The sequence below is a fragment of the Leptidea sinapis genome, chromosome Z (assembly GCF_905404315.1).
Source record: "Leptidea sinapis chromosome Z, ilLepSina1.1, whole genome shotgun sequence".
NCBI classification, from domain to species: domain Eukaryota; kingdom Metazoa; phylum Arthropoda; class Insecta; order Lepidoptera; family Pieridae; genus Leptidea; species Leptidea sinapis.
Window position 1 is genome coordinate 30,103,543 of NC_066312.1, and position 23,701 is coordinate 30,127,243.

At 34.2% G+C, this 23,701-nt stretch overlaps 1 protein-coding gene across 3 annotated transcripts in view; it reads right to left on the reverse strand.

Annotated features, from left to right (window-relative positions):
* Positions 1-23,701, reverse strand: part of LOC126978629 (extracellular serine/threonine protein CG31145) — a 135,602-nt gene that overhangs the window by 12,441 nt on the left and 99,460 nt on the right. For all 3 annotated transcript variants that reach the window (XM_050827615.1, XM_050827613.1, XM_050827616.1), the window contains exons 4-6: positions 13,963-14,205; positions 8,745-8,869; positions 4,835-4,913 (exon numbers count right to left, since the gene is read on the reverse strand). In XM_050827615.1, coding sequence (XP_050683572.1) covers positions 4,835-4,913; positions 8,745-8,869; positions 13,963-14,205 — 447 coding nt within the window. The remainder of the gene's footprint in view (positions 1-4,834; positions 4,914-8,744; positions 8,870-13,962; positions 14,206-23,701) is intronic.

Sequence of the window (23,701 nt, forward strand, 5' to 3'; positions counted from 1 at the left end):
GATTATAACAGGCGTATGACGCCAAGCTACATACAGGATGGAAAAAAACGAATTGTTGGTTTTCATGACTATCCCTTCATTTAATTATGCGTGTTATTTAGAAATAAATTAATTAGTTATAATATATAACTAACGCATTTTGTTTCTATGCCATTAAATACTTATTTTTTATATTTCAGAAACAATTATGTTAGAATCAAACGTCGATAGACTATCTGTCACTACGTTTTTTGAAACAGCCTGTGTGTTTATATTAATATGTCATTATGACGAAACGGGCATGAAATGTACGCTAACTGTAGATTAGTATAAATAATTTTTTACTTTGTTCAACAGACCTTCGGATCTTTATTATATTAATTACACTTAAGTAACTGTAATTGGCAAGACGTTCTTTTTTGGTTTTTTATGAAAATAATGGACGAGACGAGCCGGACGATCAGCTGATGGTAATTGATACGCCCTGCCTTAATAGGCATTGTAATCAATGCAGTGCCACTCAACATTCTTAAAAACCCAAAAATACTGACCAGCACTACAACTGCGCTCATCACCTTGAGACATAAGATGTTAAGTTTCATTTGCCGAGTAATTTCACTGGCTACGGCGCCCTTCAGACTGAAACACAGTACTGCTTCACGCCAGAAATAGGCGCCGTTGTGGTACCCATAATCTAGCCGGCATCCTGTGCGAAGGAGCCTCCCACTGGTAGTACCATCAGGTTGAGCTCTTGCTCGAATTGTCACTATTTGTCGTAAATATACATACACGCACATAATACGAAGACACGTACAAGTAATCCTCATCACCAATGTTATCATATTTATAGCCAATCTACCTGTAGGTACGTGCGAGTCGGACTCGTGAACGAAGCGTTCTACCATTATCTATAATAAAAACAGCAAAAAAATCATGTCTGTTCAAATGAAATGAAATGAAATCAAATCAAAAAAAAAATTATTTCAGAAGTAAATCAGAGTACACTTGTAAGATGTATTTTTTTTGTACAACTCTATGAACTCTACTCTACAGAATGAGCAAGAAACTCTAAGGTTGCTCGATTCTTTTGTTGTAAGGGAGCCCCCTTAAATATATTTTATTTTATTCGTGTTTCTTGTTATTATGGCTACAGAAATACATGATCTGTTAAAATTTCAACTGTGTTACTATCACAGTTCATGAGATACAGCTTGGTGACAGACGGACGCACAGATAGTAATAGGGTCCCGTAGAAGGGTTATGTCGAATGACTTCAAATTTATCGTTCCCCTGCCTATTGGCGGAGTCCGGTCGCGATATGTCACCGGGTTAGGCTCACAAGTACATTATTTCTCTTGTAAATCACTGAACTCGTTTAAACTGAAGACAAGAGGTAAACATTATATCCTTTTCGTAAAAGGTTGGGTTCAATCGTTCGCATATATGTTATATGTTATACAGTTGCTAGAAACTTGAATGATTTGTAAATATATCTACTAGATATATTTTTATCTTCAGAATAACTATTTCTATCCACAGTAATAAAAAGGAATTCAAAAACTAAAAGTTTAAAATAACTTAATTGAGATTTAATTTAATATATCTCTTATGCAAATCTTATACCTTTGATATTAATAAACTATTATTATTTGTATTAAATAATCACACACGGTTAAATAATCACCATAAATTATATACTAAAACCTTCACCGAAACACGTTGCATCTTAAGGTTATAGTAAGTAAAGTAAGTAGTAGGAAAAAACGGCTTTACATTTATAAGTACATCATAAATCTGTCATAAAATCCGTTCTCATCCGACCTCTACTCGACGGAATGTTCCTAGCAAATTCCAAGTCTATCTAATGTTTGCGGAGATGTAGTGAGAAGTACTTTGGTGGAAATGCATTATTTGGACTATTAAATCTTATTCCATTAAAAATTTATAATAAGATATGAATCGTATCGAAACAATAATAGTGGGAATTAAAATTTTCTTAGCATTTCTTAGAAGGTTGCGTGACAACAATGGCACAAAGGGAACTTGGGAACTAACATTTACTTGAACAACTCTTATACTTGTGAAGAATAGTTCTAAGCCGATCAAGTGAGAATGTTCCAGAACTTAGGCGAATGGAACCGACGCATAACACTTGAAAAGGTGACAACTTTTTCGACCGACTCTCAAAACTATTGCACTTAAAACTTACCGCTCTGGTGCATGGTTTAGTTGACCTAAGTTTATCAGAGAAAGACAATTTGTTTTCTTTATTAATAATTATTGATGTATGATAATATACTTGTCACGTGCGGTGCGAGTGCAGGCGAGCGCCGAGCAGTCAGTGACATAGATAATACACTATATACCAGGTCAGTGAGCGAAGAACTATCGAGCGAGGTGGTTGTGTCACACACGTAAGCCGGCAACACACGTTCTTATAACATAATTATAAGGCTTTGTGTGTGGTATCTACCATTACGATTGTAACGTTTGTTGGTAATAATGATACCCTTGTATTAATTGTAAAACTTGCTGTCGTGATCAAATAAATGGACAACCACGTAACTATCCTGTCCATGTAGCTGGCCTTGCCCCGTTATATTTATATTTATGCATTATTATTAGGCTAATAAACTGGCATAATTGAATGTTATCGAAATATTTAAACATACTATTGCCGCATTCAATATTAGATTTTAAGTCTAAGATTATTTAGAATTCAGATTCTACCTACGTCGTCTATATTTCAACTATGTCAATCGCGATTTTCTAATCCATATCCATACAGCGGAAAAAGTTTATCTATCATCTGTATTCATTGAAATACTTATCTAAAAATACTAACACGTTATCCAATTAATTGGATTGTTCAGAATTGCGATTCAGTATAGAAATCGGTCGTAAAGCAGAATTCGTATAACAGTATATATGTATTCTTAAACAAACTAATTCATACACAAATAAAATATGAAAACAAAATTTTATGAACGATGCGGGACTCGAACCCACGACCTCTGGCGTTCCGTGCCAGTGCTCTGCCAGCTAAGCTAACCGTTCGAGTGACGTGTCGTCATAAAATCTTGTATGCTTTGTTCAACTCTCAGGTTGTCAACTTCATCTACAGAATCTACTTTACAGTTGATAAGCTGCTCAACCCCAATATTTGTATATTAGGAAATTGACTTGAGATGTCGCTCTTGTAGATCTAAACAATTTGTTATGTTTTTAAAGTTACAACCCCCACTTCTAGGATTAATACACAAATAAAATTTGAAAATTTAACTAAAATAAACAAACAACAAAGACATTACAAACATAAATTAGTTAATATATTAAACGCCGAGAAATGTTTCTAGAATCACCTATTTCCAAAGAAGCTTCTAACTACCGTGGCAAAACACGTAAATGCCGGCCGGTGCATTTCGATTAGTTGAAAATACATCGAATGCTTGATATCAAAGAGTTAAAAACAAATAATCATATAAGTATATTAAAATATAATATATACTTTTTGACAATTTACAATAAGTATGAAAATTACCTGAACTCAGTTGATAGTTCCATTTTATTTAACATTTTCTTAAGGGTACTGCTCCAACCTATCTAAGATATAGATCTAAATAGTCGTAGTTGGGCTTTAGTCTGACATTACTAGATTTTGAGGTCTAAAAATTGAAGTTGTATATTGAATATGCAATCTGGACACTGCCTACCGGTAGTTATTTAGTATCAAAGAAAACTTAACGAGTGGGTGTTCAATAAAAGTTTGGTTATAGAATAACGGAAACAAATTAAACTTAATCAATTTTAACACTAGTGCTATATTTATATAGGTTCTTAGAGATGCCTTAACTGCCTAATTGCCTATATGATATGCACGCCCTTGGCTGAACCTACGAGGGCGGCACTGAAAATTTTGGGGAATCAAGGAAGTGACACAACATTAATAATTAAAGCAATAAATACATTTAAAAATGTATTTATTGCTTTTCGAAGTATTCTCCGCGAAATTTGACAAGCAACCATTCCATTCGGAAGTTGGGGTCTCCAAAATGGCCGTTTGTAGGCGTCCACAGCTTCTTCAGGTGATGAAAATCTCTGACCACGCAATTTATTCTTTATTTTAGGGAAAGTATAGAAATCATTAGGGCTTAGGTCGGTGCTGTACGGCGGATGTTCTAATAATTCTATCTTTACTTTTCAATTAAAAAGATTTTAATATGACAGGAACAGTGGAAATATTCCATTCCCGATACTTTTAGAGCAGCCTATGTATTACGGATTTATTTGAAAAAGCCATTGACGTACAATAAACAACTAGCCTCCCAATCGCCTGTTGAAAGGTCGTTAAAATCGTCCAGCCGGCGTTAATTAACATAGACTGATAACATTAATACTTTCATTCAAATTAACACCTTATTTCGTGGCAGTGATGTTCAAAGTCTATTGTATACGCTCATTAGAAGCTCGGACGCGAACACGAGGCAAGAACATTTTCTTTTAGCAATTAAAATGTAATTATTAAGCAAAATGATTGAAAACGTCCAGTTACACAATTTTTTTAATAGAGACTTACCTGAAATACGACACTGCATCATTTTTGGATACGCTGTTATTTCAACAGTTTTTCACTGAACGGACTGGACGGAACTGAAAAGACATTTTGACATTGCGTGGCGTTGTATTCAAAGCGCGGTCGTAACACAACTGAACGAAAACTCTGCTTAATAGACGCGTAGACAGAGCTAAGATAATTTTTGTGTGTCATTTTGAGTCTAGTTGCTATGTACGTCAATGGAGAAAGGTTAATGTTTGTTTTGTAAGCAGTTTGAGGTATTTTGCTATTAACACTTACCTCATCGGTTTGAATAACGCTTGAACACCATTCGCATAGTCTATAATCAGCTTGAGTTGCGTGCCACCTTCCTTTTGCTCTGTCAAAGAAATTACTCTCATTAACAAAAGACCTTCAAACATTTATAGCCTTAACACATGATCGAATTTGATACGGCCGAACCATCGAACGCGGTCTGGTTGTGGACCATATTCGATGATATGTCGCATTGCACCAAATTATTATTTTTTAAACAATTTGTTACATTTTTAAAGTGATAATCCTCACTCCTTTGATTAATTACACAAATCAAATTTAAAAACAAAAATTTATGAACGATGCGGAACTCGAACCCGCGACCTCTCGCCTTCCGTGCGGGCGCTCTTACCAACTGAACCTACTGTTCGAGTGACTTAGTCGTTAATAAAATCTTGTATGCTTTGTTCAACTCTCAGGTTGTGGCTTCATCTACAGGATCTACTCTACAGTTGATAACCTGCTCATCCCCAATAATTGGCATTTGAGGAAATTGACTTGAGATGTCGCTCTTGCATATGTAAACAATTTGTTATGTTTATTAATGTGATAACTCTCAGTTCTGGGATTAACTACACAAATAAAAATTTAAAACAAAATTTTATGAACGTTGCGGGACCGTACCGAGTACGACGCCGGACCAATTGGTGCGAGCCGCCCAACGGACAGTCCGATGATCCAACCGTACCAAAGTCGCCCATGTGTTTAGGCTCTAAGGCTAACTTTGATAATTGTCTAATGAAATTCTTCGATCTTGTGATGGAATAATTTGAATAATTACAGAGCTAAAAATAAAGGGATGTGTACATGATAAAGCCGGTTGAACAATGAAATCCATTAAAGTGATTTAAATATTTAAGTCCAATTGGAAGTAAAGGGCGAGATTGTTGTGCCTCTATTGTCCGTTCGACCGCTAACCCTCAGCTGATTGCGGTGCCGACTTCATTTAATATAGATAATCCGATGGCTACACCTTTTGTACACGCAGTTACTCTAGACTAGAGAAATCTAAATAAGAAGGTACTAAAAATAGACAGACAGCCAGTTATTATTGAATAACTATTAATACGAACGACGGATTTATTTTAATAAACAAATGGTATTCATTGCCATCACTTTGCATTGCATTGACGTTTCTTCTCTTTTTAAAACAATCTTAAATATTTTTACGAGAAAAACATAAGGGTTGAATGGCATTAATAAAAAGAACACAAGTAAATAAACTTATTTAAACAACAGTACTCAAAATGTGTTATCCTATTAATTTTATAAATGTGAAAGTTTGTATGTCTGGATGTATGTTTGAACTTCTTTAACGCAAAAACTACTGAATGGATTTTGATGAAACTTTACAATAATATAGCTTACACACCAGAATAACACATAGGCTAGTATTTATAAATTATTATAACTATCGCGTGAATTACACTTTATATGGCATAAATAACGTTTGCCGGGTCAGCTAGTATTTAATAAAGTGAAATAAACTTTTAAAGCTCTGATTAAATGTAAATTTTTCTTACCTCTTTTTCTACTATTTCTAACAAAAGGAACCGTGTTGTGAACAGATCGACTGAAAATCAGTGTTGGAATTGGATTTGAATCCTATTCCTAGAATTCCAAAAAATCTGAGTGGGAGTCCGTTTCATGACATCATATTTTTATTTTCTTAAATATGGGCTATATTTATTATATATATTATTGTAATGCAAACCACATATTAATATACTAACATTTATATATTGCTCTAGATCCATAAATTAGTTTACCGAAACCAAATCCTGTAGGCAGTAAAGCTAGAATAGTAAACCAACGGTGTTTTATGACACACAAAATTAATTCTGAGTCTAAATAAACGACTAAACTTGTTTGCGAGTGATTGTAAAATTACGAAACTTGTATTAGGAAACTGGAGTACACGAGATATAATATTATGAGTAGCCGATTGACAATGACTATCTAGAAAAAGCAACGATCGTTGTTTAATTATTCTGAATTTTGTTAAATATACATAGACGAATTTGCTAGGATTTACGGCCGTTTCCAATATACTATCTACAGATAGAAATAAATTACTACTTTCTACTTTCAGTAATTAGCTGTCAATAATCTGAAGCTTTCCCAATATACCCGATAAGTCATTCCTGTCGCCTTATATTGGGACGCGTGAATTGCAATTTCCATACAAACTTCTATCGCTGGTAAGCTATACGTCCTCCCATTGACAGACAGCGTGTACGGATAAGGTGAGTTACCGTCGATAAGTTTATTGGGACAGAAAAGTCAACGAGAGTTACGATTTTTACCTCAAGTAAGAGATAGACTGAATATTGTGAACGGCCGTTAGACAACCTAACAGCCCGATAGTGTGACCAATTTTGATTTTCCAATGTGTGTGCCCTACCACAGGTTGATAACTAGTTTACTACTCAAAAAGCTAGGCGATACCAATTTTGAATGATAAGTCGTAAAAGTCTGCCTGTTTACGATTTGTCATTCAAAATTAGTTACAGTAACAATATATGCTCTTAAAAGTGATTTTCATTATTGTAACACTAGAAATAAGGGATTACTTGTACCTAATTCTAGTAGGCTTCATAAGATACATAATAGCTTTAAGGGTAAATGTATAAACTTTTATAAAATAAAGACCCAGCCACTATTCAGCATTATCTATAAGTAAATTTAAATGTGTTATTTAAAACATGGCTCTGTCGTTAATCCTACTACTCCACAGCTGAATATCTAAGTGATCCGACAGCCTGGGACTAGATTATGATTATTTTATAGCAATAGCAATGACAATACAATAATGTATATTTGATTAAAAAGAGCGCAAAAAAAATGCTGGGAAAATTTCTTGTTTCCGAAGCGGTAGTAGTGTCTAGTATATTAGAAATGACATCAAAAAGAATTCTAAAGGAATCACATTTTCTAAAGAATTCTTTCAGAATTCTAAAGAAATTCACTTTTCTTCCGGACGCGCAGGGCCAAGACTTGTAATAGGATCACAATGTAGCGCTAATCTTAGTCCTATCCTTAAATGGCAATTTGATGAAGTTGGATGACAAAAAGCATAGAGATGAGGACACCTGATGAAATGTGATCATCGTAGTTCTTCCGTCACTAGCAACACTAGAGGAATAATAGGTACGTTCCATGGTCATGAAACAAATAAAAAAACATGTTTAGGTACGCTTTTACGTACGTTTGTGTACGTACTTTTTTTAATGTACCCATGCCATGTTTTGCAAATACTAGGTGAAGATAAACACAGAATAGATCTAGTAAGATAGAAATTAGGACTTAAAGATGTCTCCTTAAACCACGTCACCTACAAACAACCAGTAAACAAAATTCAAGAACTTAAAATTATACAAATTAACAAATAAATATGACATAATTCAATTGTAGACGTTGTTAGAATTTAGAAGAAATCATGTGATTACCAATTTTACTATGTTTGTGCTAAGATTTGTTTTATTGACATCATCAATCCCATTTTGAGTGACAGGTAGTTTACCTCAATACTTTAAAAGCGATACTTGCCTTTCCTAAATCAATTATATTTTAAGTCATTTGCCATTTTTGCCAACGCGGAAATGCTGCCAGTATTCTTGGTACACATCCTAACAGTGAAAGATTTTTTTTTCATATAATCACATTAAGTATTGTAGTTATATAGTTGAAAACATTGGTATGTTCGAGATAAATTATTGTATATTTTGTATTTTTTATATCTTACAAAATTTTATGTGTTTCGTTTTAAAAATACTATTATGTAGTGTTTTTGGAATAAAAGTCTTTATTTTCAAAACGTGTCGAATTCAGTGTGTCTTTTATAACGGAATATTGAACAGTAATTAAATTAGAAACAAAATGGTGTTTCACTTACCGACGTGCACTATTTGCGTTGTTTCCATGTCTTTAAGAACTGCTCGTACCAAAGGTTCTTCGTCCTCGTATAGTTCGTGTTGCGCAATCCTCAGTTGAAACCTTTCTAAGTTTGTCGCGTTCACGCTGCAAATAATGTTTTATTTAGAGATTTTATACTTGATTACTATCGTTTTCGAAATTAACGCATCGAACCTTCTAGCCATGTTTGGACACATAGAAAAGGGCTTGAAGTATTATATATTGACGGTGAATTCTCACTAAGTAATATCTGAAAATTGCAAACTTTATTGTTGAGGAGAAGGACACGTGGTCACCTGATTTGTATGTCAGGCCCATTTTTTTTATGAAAATAAGGGACGAGACGAGCAGGAAGATGAGCTGATGGTAATTGATACGGCCTACCCATTACAATACAGTGCCGCTCGAATTCTTGGGTCTTTGCACAGGATGCGGGGCTAGATAACGGGTACCACAACGGCGCCCATTTCTGCTGTAAAGCAGTAATGTGTAAACATTACAGTGTTTCGGTCTGAAGGGCGCGTAGCTAGTGAAATTACTGGGCAAATGAGACGTAACATCTTATGTCTCAAGGTAACGAGGGCAATTGTAGTGCCGCTCAGGATTTTTGGGCTTTTCAAGAATCAATCAATGAAGATGAATCAAAGAAGAATCAATTACCATCAGCTGAACGTCCTGCTCGTCTCATCCCGTATTTTCATAAAAAAAAGCAGTCAATCTGCAGTCCATCACACACTCACAGAGTGACGGGCACTGTCATACATACGCATTTCTTTGTGGTGTGTTGTCATTTCCACTTATTTATGACTTAAATGAGTCTCAACTTAGGTTTTTAATTATTATTTAATTATTTTTAGTTAATATAAACTAGACTTAGTAATACTACGTGTCAAGGAATAACTGAGCACCGGGATAAAATTTTCACTTGTTTACAGGTTAGCAGTCCACACTGTTGATCTCACTGTAAAAACCTAGATTTAATTAATGCCATGTACTTTAAAACTTATGTACGTGCGGATTATAGCCAGGAGAAATAGGCCTCGAAAGCCATGGAAATTTCTAAAAAGCTCTAACCACAATGCGGTTACCATACCCTCTTTCCTACTTTTACAGCCACACTTTGAAACGAAGTTCTTGCATGGTTCTCTGGTATATAATATTTCGTTGATATAAAAAAGTGTGTATAGCCTTCTTTGTCTTGATACCCTTAATTTAGCTTGAAGTTTTGTATCGCACTTGTAATTCTTCGGAAGAAATTTTTCCAATAAATTCCCACAGAATTTATCCTTCTACTTCATATGAAGAAAGTTATCTGCACTTTCAATTTAAGCGATCATATTTTTTTTTATGGAATAGGAGGACAAACGAGCGTACGGGTCACCTGGTGTTAAGTGATCACCGGCGCCCACATTCTCTTGCAACACCAGAGGAATCACAAGAGCGTTGCCGGCCTTTAAGGAAGGTGTACGCGCTTTTTTTGAAGGTACCCGTCGTATGTCGTTTCGTCCCGGAAACACCGCACAAGGAAGCTCATTCCCACAGCTTACTAGTACGAGGGAGAAAGCTCCTTGAAAACCGCACTGTGGAGGATCGCCACACATCCAGATGGTTGTGATTATATCCTAACTTGTGGCGTGTCGTGCGAAGGTGGAATTCGGTGGCAGGAATCAGGTTAAACAGATCTTCGGAACTGATGTTTTTTTAAAAGTACTCCACAAATTATTTCTATAATTGTTTGTAAAACTGTTGATACTAATTCCTATTCAGTCCTAATCTTCAATAATGTTTTATACGTATCTCACAAGAAACAAACGTTATTATATTCGCACCGACATTCGAAATCCTCAATATGTTTAAAATTGTTATCACACGCTCTAAACCTGGCCGTTAATGTCGAGATTTACATGAAGATTTTCCGGTAGCATGTTGATTTTGGCTGTGTGGAACATATAAGTGGACGTGAGTTGCCTGCTAGTGTCGGAGACACTGTAGGCGACATGGCGACACAACTGAATACTAAGGAGCCCCTACGCGCTCGATTTGTGGTTCGTTCCGATAACCTGCACTTAGAAATCAACCCGACAGCTGCTTTAAAATTTATTGACTCTCTTTCGATGCGATTGTGTCCGATTTAAATGGGACTTCTAATTGTGTTGCCGATTTGGACTAAATGGACGCTTAGAATAATAAATGTTTCGTGGATAACAGCTTCTATTTACTAACTGCATCTGATCTTGCAGTATTTATTTTTTAGTAGGTTGACTAGGCAACGGATGGAAAAGTTTAGAACTACGCTACAGAGGCGACTATTCAAATTTCAAATTCAAATATTTTTATTCAAAATAAGACATAAAATTACATTAACATTCGTTTATTGAAACTCAAAATTTCTAGCCTTACGAAATAGCTTAATAATTATATATAAATAATTGCATTTTTGTAATACTTATATACCCCTTAACAGAAGGCAAAACGAACAATAGGCTCAATTGATGGTACGTGGTGAGGCAACTGACCATATCCTCAAGACAATATTCAAGAAATACGTTGCCGATCCTTAAGGTTAAATTTGAATTGAGGTATAACTTAGAGATTACTCAGAACTTTATTTAAAACTTAGCTGAGTAGGATAAAATGCGAATTTGAGTTTTATATTGAGTTGTCTTAGCATAAGCTTTAATATTTCAAATAACCATAAAAACGAAATCAAAGATTGTTATAAGCTTACACTCGTTTGACTTAAGTAAAGTCTAAGTAAGCTCTATAGATCTCAGCCTAAGTTTGAAGATCCCTAAGTCGTCTTATATCGGTATATTTTGTATCAAATTTTTATATATTTAATTATAAACAAAATGCACAACTCAAATCGAAGCCTACTTTGCAATAAACAAATAAATGAGCTCCCATCTTATATCTCTTCCAAAATTATTACACATTACAGAAATTATTCAAAATGATTGCTATAGTCCTTTGAAAGACAGCCATAATGAGCACGGCCATAATATCTTGGAAAGCGGTTGAGGAAACTCTTGCATTCGTTCCATTTAGTTTTATTGTCAGCGACCCCGCGCCTATCTCAACAGGGCACCGTAACTGGATTTTTAAATAAGATTGCTTGCAAAGCTTGTGAAATTTGCTTTACAAGATAAAAAAGGTCGCTCTTTCTGTTACATATAGAATGATCCCGTCGTATAAATATGATATCGTCCTTATTTTATAGTCGTATCGAAGAAATACCGAAAATCTCTTCTCCAACCGAAAAATCATTGCTAATACAGTTTCTTATTTCCTTATGCGTTCCCGTGAGAATTGGTGTGTATACTTACTTAGTGTAATAACGTCAACACAGGCCAGGTAAGATGTTTGATTTTAATGAATACTTCATTATCCAGAGCGAGTAATTCGGAGCGGATAAAAGACCAAGAATTTATGATGTGCATAATAGTCTTGTGTGTTCCACTTGATACATTGTCAAGTCTATAACATCCGCCATTATCATGTAAAATAAAAACCTTTTATATGCCAACTTATTACTTCAGAAATCATAAAATTTCAAAGTTCAATTGCAGTTTTAACAAATTAGTAGTTAAATTGAGCAACTTGGAGAGAGTGCTGTATAAATTTTACTTGCGGATGTCAGCTGTCGGCGACTTTTAGCAAATTCCTAGTAATGTCCTTTCCGAGTCGTTTTCGAGGAACAATTTTAATTAATATTTCTTAACTGCCTTTTAGCAGCTTCAAAGGAGCTGTTGATGTCATATTTGTTACGTAACTTATTTTATTACCTATTAATTAAATTAAACTGCTCTTTAAGTGTTCTACTATTAATTTTTATCGTATTGGGAGCCAAGAAATGTTAGCACGAGTTGAAATATGTATTTCGTTTTTCTTGCTTGTGGAAATAATACGATTGGTAATGTACGCAATGACAATGAAATAATAAAAATTAAAACAATATTAAGTCGTAGCCATGTGCAAAAAAAATAATAGACTGATAGCACTTTAATAGTAAACAAATGACAAGTATGAAGAGTGTGACTTAAAATTAACACAAGATTTGAATTTGAGACCATTTATGCGGTTAAAGTATTGACAACCTTATTAAAATTAGATTAGATTAACAATACAATGAAATAGCCAAATTAGACATTACGTTATTTTATAATAAGGAAAGTAAAATATTTAAGTATTAGGAATTCGTAGTTTGTGTATGATAAATACTTCGCGCGCCTGATTTTTAAAATCTTAATAAAACTATGTGACTCTGCAGGATTGCAATATGATTTAAATGTAGGTAATAAGAAGATTATTATTATTTTGAGAATTTAGTCTTTAATATCTTATCATCATATAATAAATAATCTAATCATAATAATCTTTAGGTTAGAAATTATTGTAATCTGTTTGGATTGCCTAAATAAATAGATATCTATATTGCAATAACGTATAGACGGCCAGGAAATGTCTTGGCAATAACCAGTGGTAGGTTCCTTTGCAGAGGATGCCGGCTAGATTATGGGTACCACAACGGCGCCTATTTCTGCCGTGAAGCAGTAATGTGTACGCATTACTGTGTTTCGGTGTGAAGGGCGCCGTAGCTAGTGATATTACTGGGCAAACGAGACTTAACATCTTATGTCTCAAGGTGACGAGCGCAGTTGTAGTGCAGCTCAGAACTTTGGGGGTTTTTCAAGAATCCTGAGCGGCACTGCATTGTAATGGGCAGGGCGCATCAATTACCATCAGCTGAACGCCCAGCTCGTCTCGTCCCTTATTTTCATTAAAAATAAATAGCGTATCGGCGATAATTTAATGGGAGGCATCCTTGCACAGAATCCGTGAAAACTCAGCTCAACTCTTCCGGTAGTGAAGCATTTCTTTATACCAGCCATAAAGATAAGTGTCATTCTGACCTTAGTAAATAAATGAGTAGTAGTTGTTTCAATAAAAAAAAATATGAAAAAAGCTATGTTTACTACCTTATCCAATACTTACCTTTGTTTTGGGACAGCTTATACATATTTATTATATCTATTTAGCTTTATATATTAAAAAAAAACTGCGTGGTAATTTTGGCCATTTCGTTCTTAAATTTCATTAATTTAGATGTCTCGTTATGATAGCAAAACTCTAAGTTTAATTTGTGTCAAAATAAAAAAATCCAATTGATAAATCTAGGAGAATTTAATAAAGTATACCTGGGTTCTAAATCCTCCATTTCACCAATAGTGGGATTTTCTGGTCGCATTACGTTCAAGTCCCTATTGGGTGGGACAACGACTGGGTTATCAATAGATTTCCCCTGCAGCTGTATCAGCAATACTCTCTGCAGGTCTTCAAATCTGTCTGCGGGTGCTGGTGGTGTTTGAGGCTCAGCTTCGACACCACTCGTCTCACTTGGTGCAGACTGCTCAAATTCACGGGAACTGTTACTGCCATTACTGTTGGAAACAAATTAGTTAATAATCTTGTTCTATAAATCATATAAGAGACGAAGAGACAAATTAAAAAACGTGTGTGTCTCGGGATGTCCGACAGAAGTGATAACTTAAATTAATCGAAGTTGAACTATTTAATATTGAAATTGTTTAAATTGAGGCAAGCTTAGGTTATTACTTAAATTGTATGTATATTAATCGAAATGCGATTAAAATGTGCTGAATATGAGTTCGAAGGTGTAAAACAATGGTGATGGAAATGTATTGTCTATACTGTTATCTATATTTGGACCATTGAGCTCTTGGTTAAGTTCTTCCCAGATTCTTAAGTTTATTTTTAATTTTATCGATGAAAATGATGTTTCACAAATGCTTGAGAAGATTCAATCCTATTACTACTATTATTTTACCAGTGGGACGCTTCTTGCACAGGATGCCGGCTAGATTATGGGTACCGCAACAGTGCCTTTTTCTGCCGTGAAGCAGTAATGTGTAAGTATTTATGTGTTTCGGTCTGAAGAGCGCCGTAGCTACTGCAATTAGTGAGCAAATGAGACTTAACTTATGTCTCAAGGTGACGAGCGCAACTATTGTAGTGCCGCTCAGAATTTATAGGGTTTTTCGAATCCTCAACGGCACTGCATTATAAGGCAGGGCATATCAATTACCATCAGCTGAACGTCCCGCTCGTCTCGTTCCTTATTTTCATAAAAAAAGGGTCCTCAAGTACAAATCAGGTTACCACGTCTCCTTCTCCTCTACAATAATGTTTGCAATTTGCAAATATTACTTAGTGAGAATTCACCGTCACATAATATTTCATACCTATTTTCTGTGTATCCCTTATTATCATAAAAAAATTACTTATGATATTTTCTAGAGGGAAACTGATATTTTTTTCTTAAGAACTATCGATCTGCTATCCCGAAACAAATGATAGATGGCTCATCTCATCAGATCTCAGACAGCTGCAAAAGATTAAAAGAAAAAGGTACTTGTTGACAAGACTACAATGAACTTACAGCGGATGATTTTATATTATTATTGTGAAACAATTACTTAAGTCGCTGATTGGCTGTTTCTACTGTTGTCGTGGGAGTTTTCGAGAATGGATCCTTCAAAATAAATTGACTAAATAAGTCCCTTAATTATCTATTCAAGAAGTCGTACTCCGCCGACCAAGCTATTGTGTCGACAATTTTGATACAGTTCTACTGAACTTTATCGATTTTGTCTTATCTTTTGCGTATCGTTTTGTAAATGAATTTTCATATTGTTAGTAGGCCTTTCATTATCAATACAAAATAATATATTAATCCATTCATTGTCTTGTTAATTACTGTACAAATTGAAATTTACTGAATTCTTATTTCAAATACTAAGTTCTCATTTAAAAACGTTGACTTGCAAAGTATTATGTTCATAACATGATGTTTGATTAGATTCAAATTACATAAATATCCAATATATATCTATCTAGATTTTTTATAAAGAAAATGCATACAAATATACAATGACATTCTATACATATAAACAATAACGTCGTATACAAAGCCAAAATATGGAAAATATGGAACATGCCACAAATTATACGATAATAAACTTATAAATATAATACATTGCCGCATTTACTCCAGTTTTTTAAAATATTCTTAGTCAATAAGCAGCAATGTAAGACATTTATGCAGCCAGGTTACGTATGTTGAATTTAGAACCCGATTTGGACACTGACAGTTGACACACGAATAACGGCCGTTTTCAATAACCTATCTATCCTTAGTTTAACTTACTAGACGTAGACAAATCTATCCTTTTACGCTTACTTACATTTCAATAACCTATTGACAGATAGCATTGGACTATAACTATGTTGGACATAACTATGGATAGATAAGATCTTGTAATTAAACGGTGACAGCAATGTATCCGTAACTAAAGTATAGGTTATTGAAAACGGCCGTAAGGAGACAAGTGTGCTTACATTGTCTTTAAGCACACTTTTGCGGTTTTGCTATCAGACTGCGAACGATACGTCCTAATTTTATGTTATACAACGTCTTGCATCTGTAGCATAAATGCATACGTATTACGGAATAAAATGTCCTTGAAGACATTGAGAGAATAAGATTGCAAATAAATCTATTTGCGTGCTACGCTGTGTCCTTAGTGTGCTCCCCTTACAACTGAATTAGACCGGAATGCCCAGACGGAACGCCGATTGCCATATTGAGTTAAGGCCTGAGTTGACATTGAATATTGAAAATTCACTCTAGTTATAACAGTTTCTCTATAAATTAATATTACTAGCAGTTCTAAAAAAATATAATAAAGCGTTAGATATATTTTAGAACGTCAATGTATTTTATACTATTTATTTTTTCAAATTACATTTTGTGAAAGGTTTTAATTATAATCATTTGACTTTTCAATTGTCAACATTATCCACATGCTTAGAATATTAACGCTGCAGAAGTAGAGTCGGTAACTTTATTAAAATAGAAAGGACAAGTGATATACGATTAAGGCTGAGATATAACGGGAGAAAGCTATTGATCTTTCATCTCTATCGCGTAACCCCTTTTATTAATTTGGCCCAATGTCAATTTTAGGGCAAATAAACAAAGATCTGTCATGTCATCGAGCTTGCGAATAGTTTTGTTGGTGTAAGATACGGATGCCTTTCAACTTATAAAAGTTTAAGCCATTGTTAGGTGTTGTGTGTCTGGGTGTCAAAGCTGTAGTGAATGTAAAAATCCAGGAGTTAGCTTCCACACTTATGTATTGCTTTTCACCTCATACTTTCGATATAATTTGTAAAAGCTCGTTTAATACATTTTAAGTATATGAAAAACTCTTTCCAAAAATATTGATTTTTAATCCATAGTCACCTATTTTCAGTAAATTTGTCGCAATCAATATAAACATAACGTAAAACAGTGACAACCAATAGCATTGCATAGCTATTGCATAAATATAGTTTTACCCACGTTATAGGATGATGATTTATTTTAAAACTTAGTTTATTCAATTTTATTAAAATAACATAGAACAGGTATTTATTATTAGTATTAATAATTTACAACGGTATATTTGTATGGAGTAAGGAAATTAGAACGACATTTGTACGTTTTCCTGTGATTGATAATAAAACTAGGAACATGATGTTGGATGGCGGACAATGTGTAGTAAAATAATAAACATAATAATCTATTTCAGGTTTCCATTAGATCCCATACAAAATTGAAATGGATAAAAGCAACAGGACGAACAGATTTATGTGAACCAAATAAACATGCAAGATATTCTTCAGTCCATTTTGATGCGACACAAATAATAACAAAAACTACCGCACTTATCACGGGGAGTGTTCCGAAGAGCTGTTTAACCTGATTCCTGCCGCCGAATTCCACCTTTGCACGACACGCCACAAATTAGGATATCATCCCCACCATCTGGTTGTGTGGCGGTCCTCCACAGTGCGGTTTTCAAGGAGCTTTCTTCCACGTACTACAAAGCTGTGGAATGAGCTTCTTTATGCGGTATTTCCGCGACGATACGAGATGGGACTCAAAAAATAACAATAATTGTAACTACATCATAGTGTCGTAATAATGTGATTGACTTTTAGGCAGTCTAATATTTATCATTTCATTTTATTTATGAGAACTCTAAAAATAATTTTAAGATAAGATTATTAATTTGAAGATGAAAACACAAATATTTGCATATTATTATAAATTATATATTTTTGGATTATATAGTTTTGGAAAAATTTTTTTGAAGTCAGTTGTTATTTGTATTATTTTTTTTAGATTTTTTAGTGAATCTGAATTAACTAACTAATTTGTTTGTGATATAATATGTAAAGAAACGCGGTTTTGATGAAACCAACGAAGTCAGGGAGATAGGCCTGTCTAAAAATTAAATTTTAACTCTAGTGCTATATTTATGGAGGTTCTTAACGAGATAGGGACTGCCTAATTATAGAAACAGTTGTTATGAACATTGCACATTTATGCTACTTTAAGAGGAAATATTAGCTGAGGCCGTTTTCAATTTTGAAAATTCTAAACCATCATATCGTCGCGCTAACACAGGCTTGACTATCATCAATGCGATAAATGCAGCTCCAACGAAAAATCGTCATCAAAAAAAACTCTTAAGGCGAAGGGTAAGCATAAAACACGCAAAAATGGTTTTTAGATAAGTTTTATGGTGAATATATAGCATTTGGAGTAATGGACAGTATTTTACCCGGCTACACATACCCTTAAGTCTTATTTGTAGGTTGCCTATGCTTGCTGTTGATTATAGTTCACACTCCAGAGCTATTTTGAACTACCATTTTTCTTTGCAGCTAAACAAGTTTTTTCTCGGCATGACGCATTTGTTTAGTATTACTCTCAGAAAAGTTATTCTTATAGCTTGTACTTGTTCTGTGTAGGAACATTTATTCAGATTAGTAATCAATAGTGAGAATTGTAAGCATATAAACTGTTTGCGCCTTTAAAATATACGTTTTCCACGCAAGAATTTTAAAAAGGTAAGTGTTGTTACATAGATGGCGGGCCGGCAGCCGTGAACTCATATCGCTTAAGGTCGCTGGCATTTAGTGTCGCCTTAAAACAGAGTTTCGTTCTCGACTATTTCCACCTCCAAAAATAAAATAACTGGACCATCGAAGTAATGACTAGAAAAACCTGGGAACTGTTGGAGTAGGCCGCTATACCCGCTAGGAGCAACGTTATAAAAATAAATAAAATTTATAATGTATGAAATTAAGATTTAAATTTAGTTTAAAGGTCAATTTAAATTTAGTTTAAGTCAAGGAAAATAAAGAGGCATTATTATTATTATACATTAATTGGAATAAAAAATTTTATCATCATTAATGGTTAAACATTGTTTGCGTATCCCGACCATTGTATGTCGAGACAGCTATTGTCGCTCAAACAATACGGTAATTAATTTGTCATCTGAATAAATATGTAAAGTAAAGTAAACGTAATATGAGTGCGCCAATCGTTTTGTGAACAATAACGTTTATAATGGGCTCTTACACAATTATTTCTGGTTGAATATAATTGCACAGTTGGCTTGATGTGAATTTAAGAAAAAAAAGAATCATTTTTTTTTACGATGACGAAGTGGAGATTTGCAGGACTCAGGAATTTCCCTGGGCTTCCCTGGGGCATAAAAAGAATAGGGAAGTCCCATGCTTGTACTTTGATTAGAATTCTCGTATTCCGTAGTCGATCCGTACGCGACCACATTGCGTAAACATCAAAGCTACACTAAACAGTAAACAAAGAGGGTGTAAATACTATTTAATAAGTCTATTAATCACTGCACGGTTCATACAATCGAGTGAATTGCTTTTTTCTTACGGCCATTATCAATAACGTATCTCTAGTTACGGATAGATTAAGTTACACACGTTTCCCTGTAACAAATTAGAAGTCACTCCTAATGACTGCTCCTGTGAAGTACTCGGTAAAGAAGTAACCATGAAGTACTTGGGAGTTTTCATCGACGAAAACCTAAAGTGGCATCCCCACATCACAGCACTTGCTAATAGAGTCAGGAGGCTAATCGCCGTATTTAGAAACCTCCGTGACGTTGCTGACACCAAATTGATAATACAGGTTAATAAAGCACTTTGTCAATCCTTACTGATCTATTGCATATCTGCATGGGGTGGAGCAGCCTCCTCACACCTTATTGAGGTAGAAAGAGCGCAAAGAGCTATTATAAAGGTGATGCTCGGTAAACCTCGTAGATTTTCTACTGAGGAACTATACAAAAACACTGAACTTCTTACGGTACGTCAGCTGTATATAGACAGAAGCGTTACACGTTACCATCGGATGCACCGAATTCCACCACTGGACAGTACTCCCCGACGTCGACTTGTAATACACATTCCCCGAACAAAAAGTTCATTTGCACAACGCCAATATAACTATTTGGGACGATATCTTTTCAAAAATATTAATACAAAACTTAAAATTATGCATTGTAATATATATGAACTTAGACATAAACTCAAGAACATGTTAAGAAACCTAAATTACGAAGCTACTGAAAATTTTATTCAATAACCGCTACTTAAACCAGGTATAGCATTTGAAAAATAAAAAGCTAAAAACATACTCACACACACACACACACACATACACACACACACACACACACACACACACATATACACACACATACACACAAACACACAATACACGCCATAAGTTATATATAAAATAGTATCTATGTTCATAATTTGTTGCATAACTTCCATTGTTAGACCTTAAAATACGTTGATGTTTGTTATTTGACATTTTACAATGCACAACTGGGAAGAGACTGACCCCCATGTCACGGGCTGTCCTAGTTTGGGGGTCGAGGGTAATTTTAAGCAAAATTGTATATTTTTTGCAACAAATAAAGATTTATTGCTATCGCCGTTTAATGACAAGATCTTATCTATCCATAGTTATGTCAAATATAGTTTGTTAATCGTTATAGACCAATGATATCTGTCGATAGGTTATTGAAATGTAAGTAAGCTTAAAAGGATGGATTTGTCTACCTCTAGTAAGTTAAACTAAGGATAGATAGGATATTGAAAACGGCCGTAAGAGAGTTTCGCGAGGCTAACAGTAAAGTGTACGGATTGCAGTATAGTTTAGTTAGTTAGTAGTAGAATAGTTATTACAATAGCGAAAACACTTAATATAATAAATAGACCAATGACAATCTGTACACATATAAGGACATGTCATTCGTAGTCTAATATCGGAACAGCAAAGGTGTGCTTAAAGACAATGTAAGGACACTTTTTTCCTTAGTCGTGTGTTAACGGTCACTGTCCGAATCGGGTTCTAAGTTCAACATAAGTACTTAATCTGAACGGAATAAATGTCTTACATTGCTGCTTATTCACCAAGAATATTTTGAACAACTGGATAAATGCGGCAATGTATAGATATAGCAGTCGATTATTATCGTGCAATTTGTGACATGTTCCATATTTCGGCTTTGTTTTTATACAACGTGATTTGTTTATATGTATAGAACGTTATTGAAATCAACACTTAATCGCTGGTGGTCTATAAGCACTGACCTCTACTATATACCACTGGACTGGCGGCTGTCAAAATGCTTTTGTGCCTGTTTGATATTAGCGATTTTGGCGCTGTAGGCCATGTAGCGAGAGTCTGCGGTACTAAAACTACTGATACCAACCTCAGCAAACACCGATGGATGGTAGGAAATAATTTACAAAAGAAATGTGTTCTTTATAACGTTGATTCTTGAAGTATAAATAACAAGATATTAAGAATTTAGAATTATATTATATTAAGAATTATAACACTAGAAATAAGGGATTGCTTGTAACTTATTCTAGTAGGCTTCATAAGATACATAATAGCTTTAAGGGTAAATGTATACATTTCTACAATAAAGTCCCAGCCACTGTTCAGGCATTATTATCTATAAATAAATTTAAATGTTTTATAAAAAAAATGGCTCTGTCGTAAATCCTATTACTCCACTGCTGAATATCTAAATGATCGGACAGCCTGGGACTAGATTGTGATTATTTTATAGCGATAGAAATGACTGTACAATATTGTATATTTTTATTGAAAAGAGCGCAAAAAAAAGAATACTGGGAGAGTTTCTTGAGCCGCTTCTTCTCTCTCAGAGCGCCATTTGTTTCCGAAGCGGTAGTAGTATCTAGTAATATAAGAAATGACATCAAAAAGAATTCTAAAGGAATCAATTTTGAGAAAATAAATGATTTTTATGCCTTTATGCCTTCAAGGAAAAGAAATGAAATTAATTCAAAATGCATAAATACTTCAGAGTATTATGTTCCTTCGCAGCCATTTGTATTATAAGTCAAAATTAGTTCTCTGAACGCTCGCGAGTGGCGCTTCAAATAGGCACAAAAAGTTTGCTGTCAAACATATGGTACAGCCTGCCCAGTGGTATTATACAGGTCAGTGTCTTGCAACGCAACATGTTTAAGGCGGTTGTATCTGTCACTTATTATTTCAATGTTAGAATAATTCAAAGTTCACCATGTGCTAATTTACTTAAATCAAAGTTTTGTCTGTGACACAAATTCTCAAGACAGTGAGAATAATAACATTATAATAACATTACTTTGTTGGATATCTCATCAGCGAGACCTCTGTAACAATTATTTCAATCCTAAATAACATTATTTACATAACAATATATTATCTAATTGTAGAGTCACGGATATTTCTTGTTAAGGAAATAGGTATATGCGAATTTATCAAAACTAATATATTAATAATTTCAATTATATACAAAATAAGATAATAATAAAAGTAGTTTAAAAAAAAAACTAAAAAACACGCTTTGGTTGAAAAGATAATGGTTGATATTTGAAATGGCAGAGTTGATGTTAACTCTGCCTTATCGACGATAAATGAAAAATTTATATAAATTAACAAAAATCTTTTTTTTGCAAAATGAATTAAATGTAGAGCCGTTTATCCTTCGGTAATACTGCGAAAACTACTGAACCGATACGAACAATACTTATACCTTTAGATGCAGCGTGTTTCAGAGAAGGTATATTCGGAACCTTTATTTATTTGACTTAAAAATATATTACTACTATTATATACTATTTTATATTTGTAATATAAATAAAAGGCATAAAAGGAATAAAAAGGCATAAAAGGCATTTATTTTCTCAAAATTGATTCCTTTAGAATTATTTTTGATGTCATTTCTAATAACTACTAGATACTACTACCGCTTCGGAAACAAATGGCGCTCTGAGAGAGAAGAAGCGGCGCAAGAAACTCTCCCAGAATTCTTTTTTTGCGCTCTTTTCAATAAAAATATACAATATTGTACAGTCATTTCTATCGCTATAAAATAATCACAATCTAGTCCCAGGCTGTCCGATCATTTAGATATTCAGCAGTGGAGTAATAGGATTTACGACAGAGACATTTTTTTTATAAAACATTTAAATTTATTTATAGGTAATGCCTGAACAGTGGCAATTCAGTCAATGACATTTCATTACATATGAAAATGTTTTACAATGAGCAGGCACGAGTTAGGTATTTAATTTATATGGCAAAACCACGTTTTCCGTGTCAGCACTGGTGTCTTCATAAAGTACAACTAACTGCTGCCCCCGTCGTCGTCCCCGTGGACGTTATAAGCAGCAAAAATAGTAAAACTGCACCCTGGAGTGATTATATTATGTAACCCTTATGTTGTCCCGAACTCTTGTTAATAAACTTTGGTTCAACATAACTTCCCTCTTCGTGCACTCGATTATCATCAAATACAGTGTACTGTTGCTCCAGGCTATGCTGAAGGCATTCGTGAAAGTTTCACGAAAGTCTGTCCAGTAGTTCCAGAATGCATGAACAGAAAAACAGACATAGAATCATCATTTTTAAATTTGTTACAATCAGTTTTTGGAAAAACTATCTAATGTATA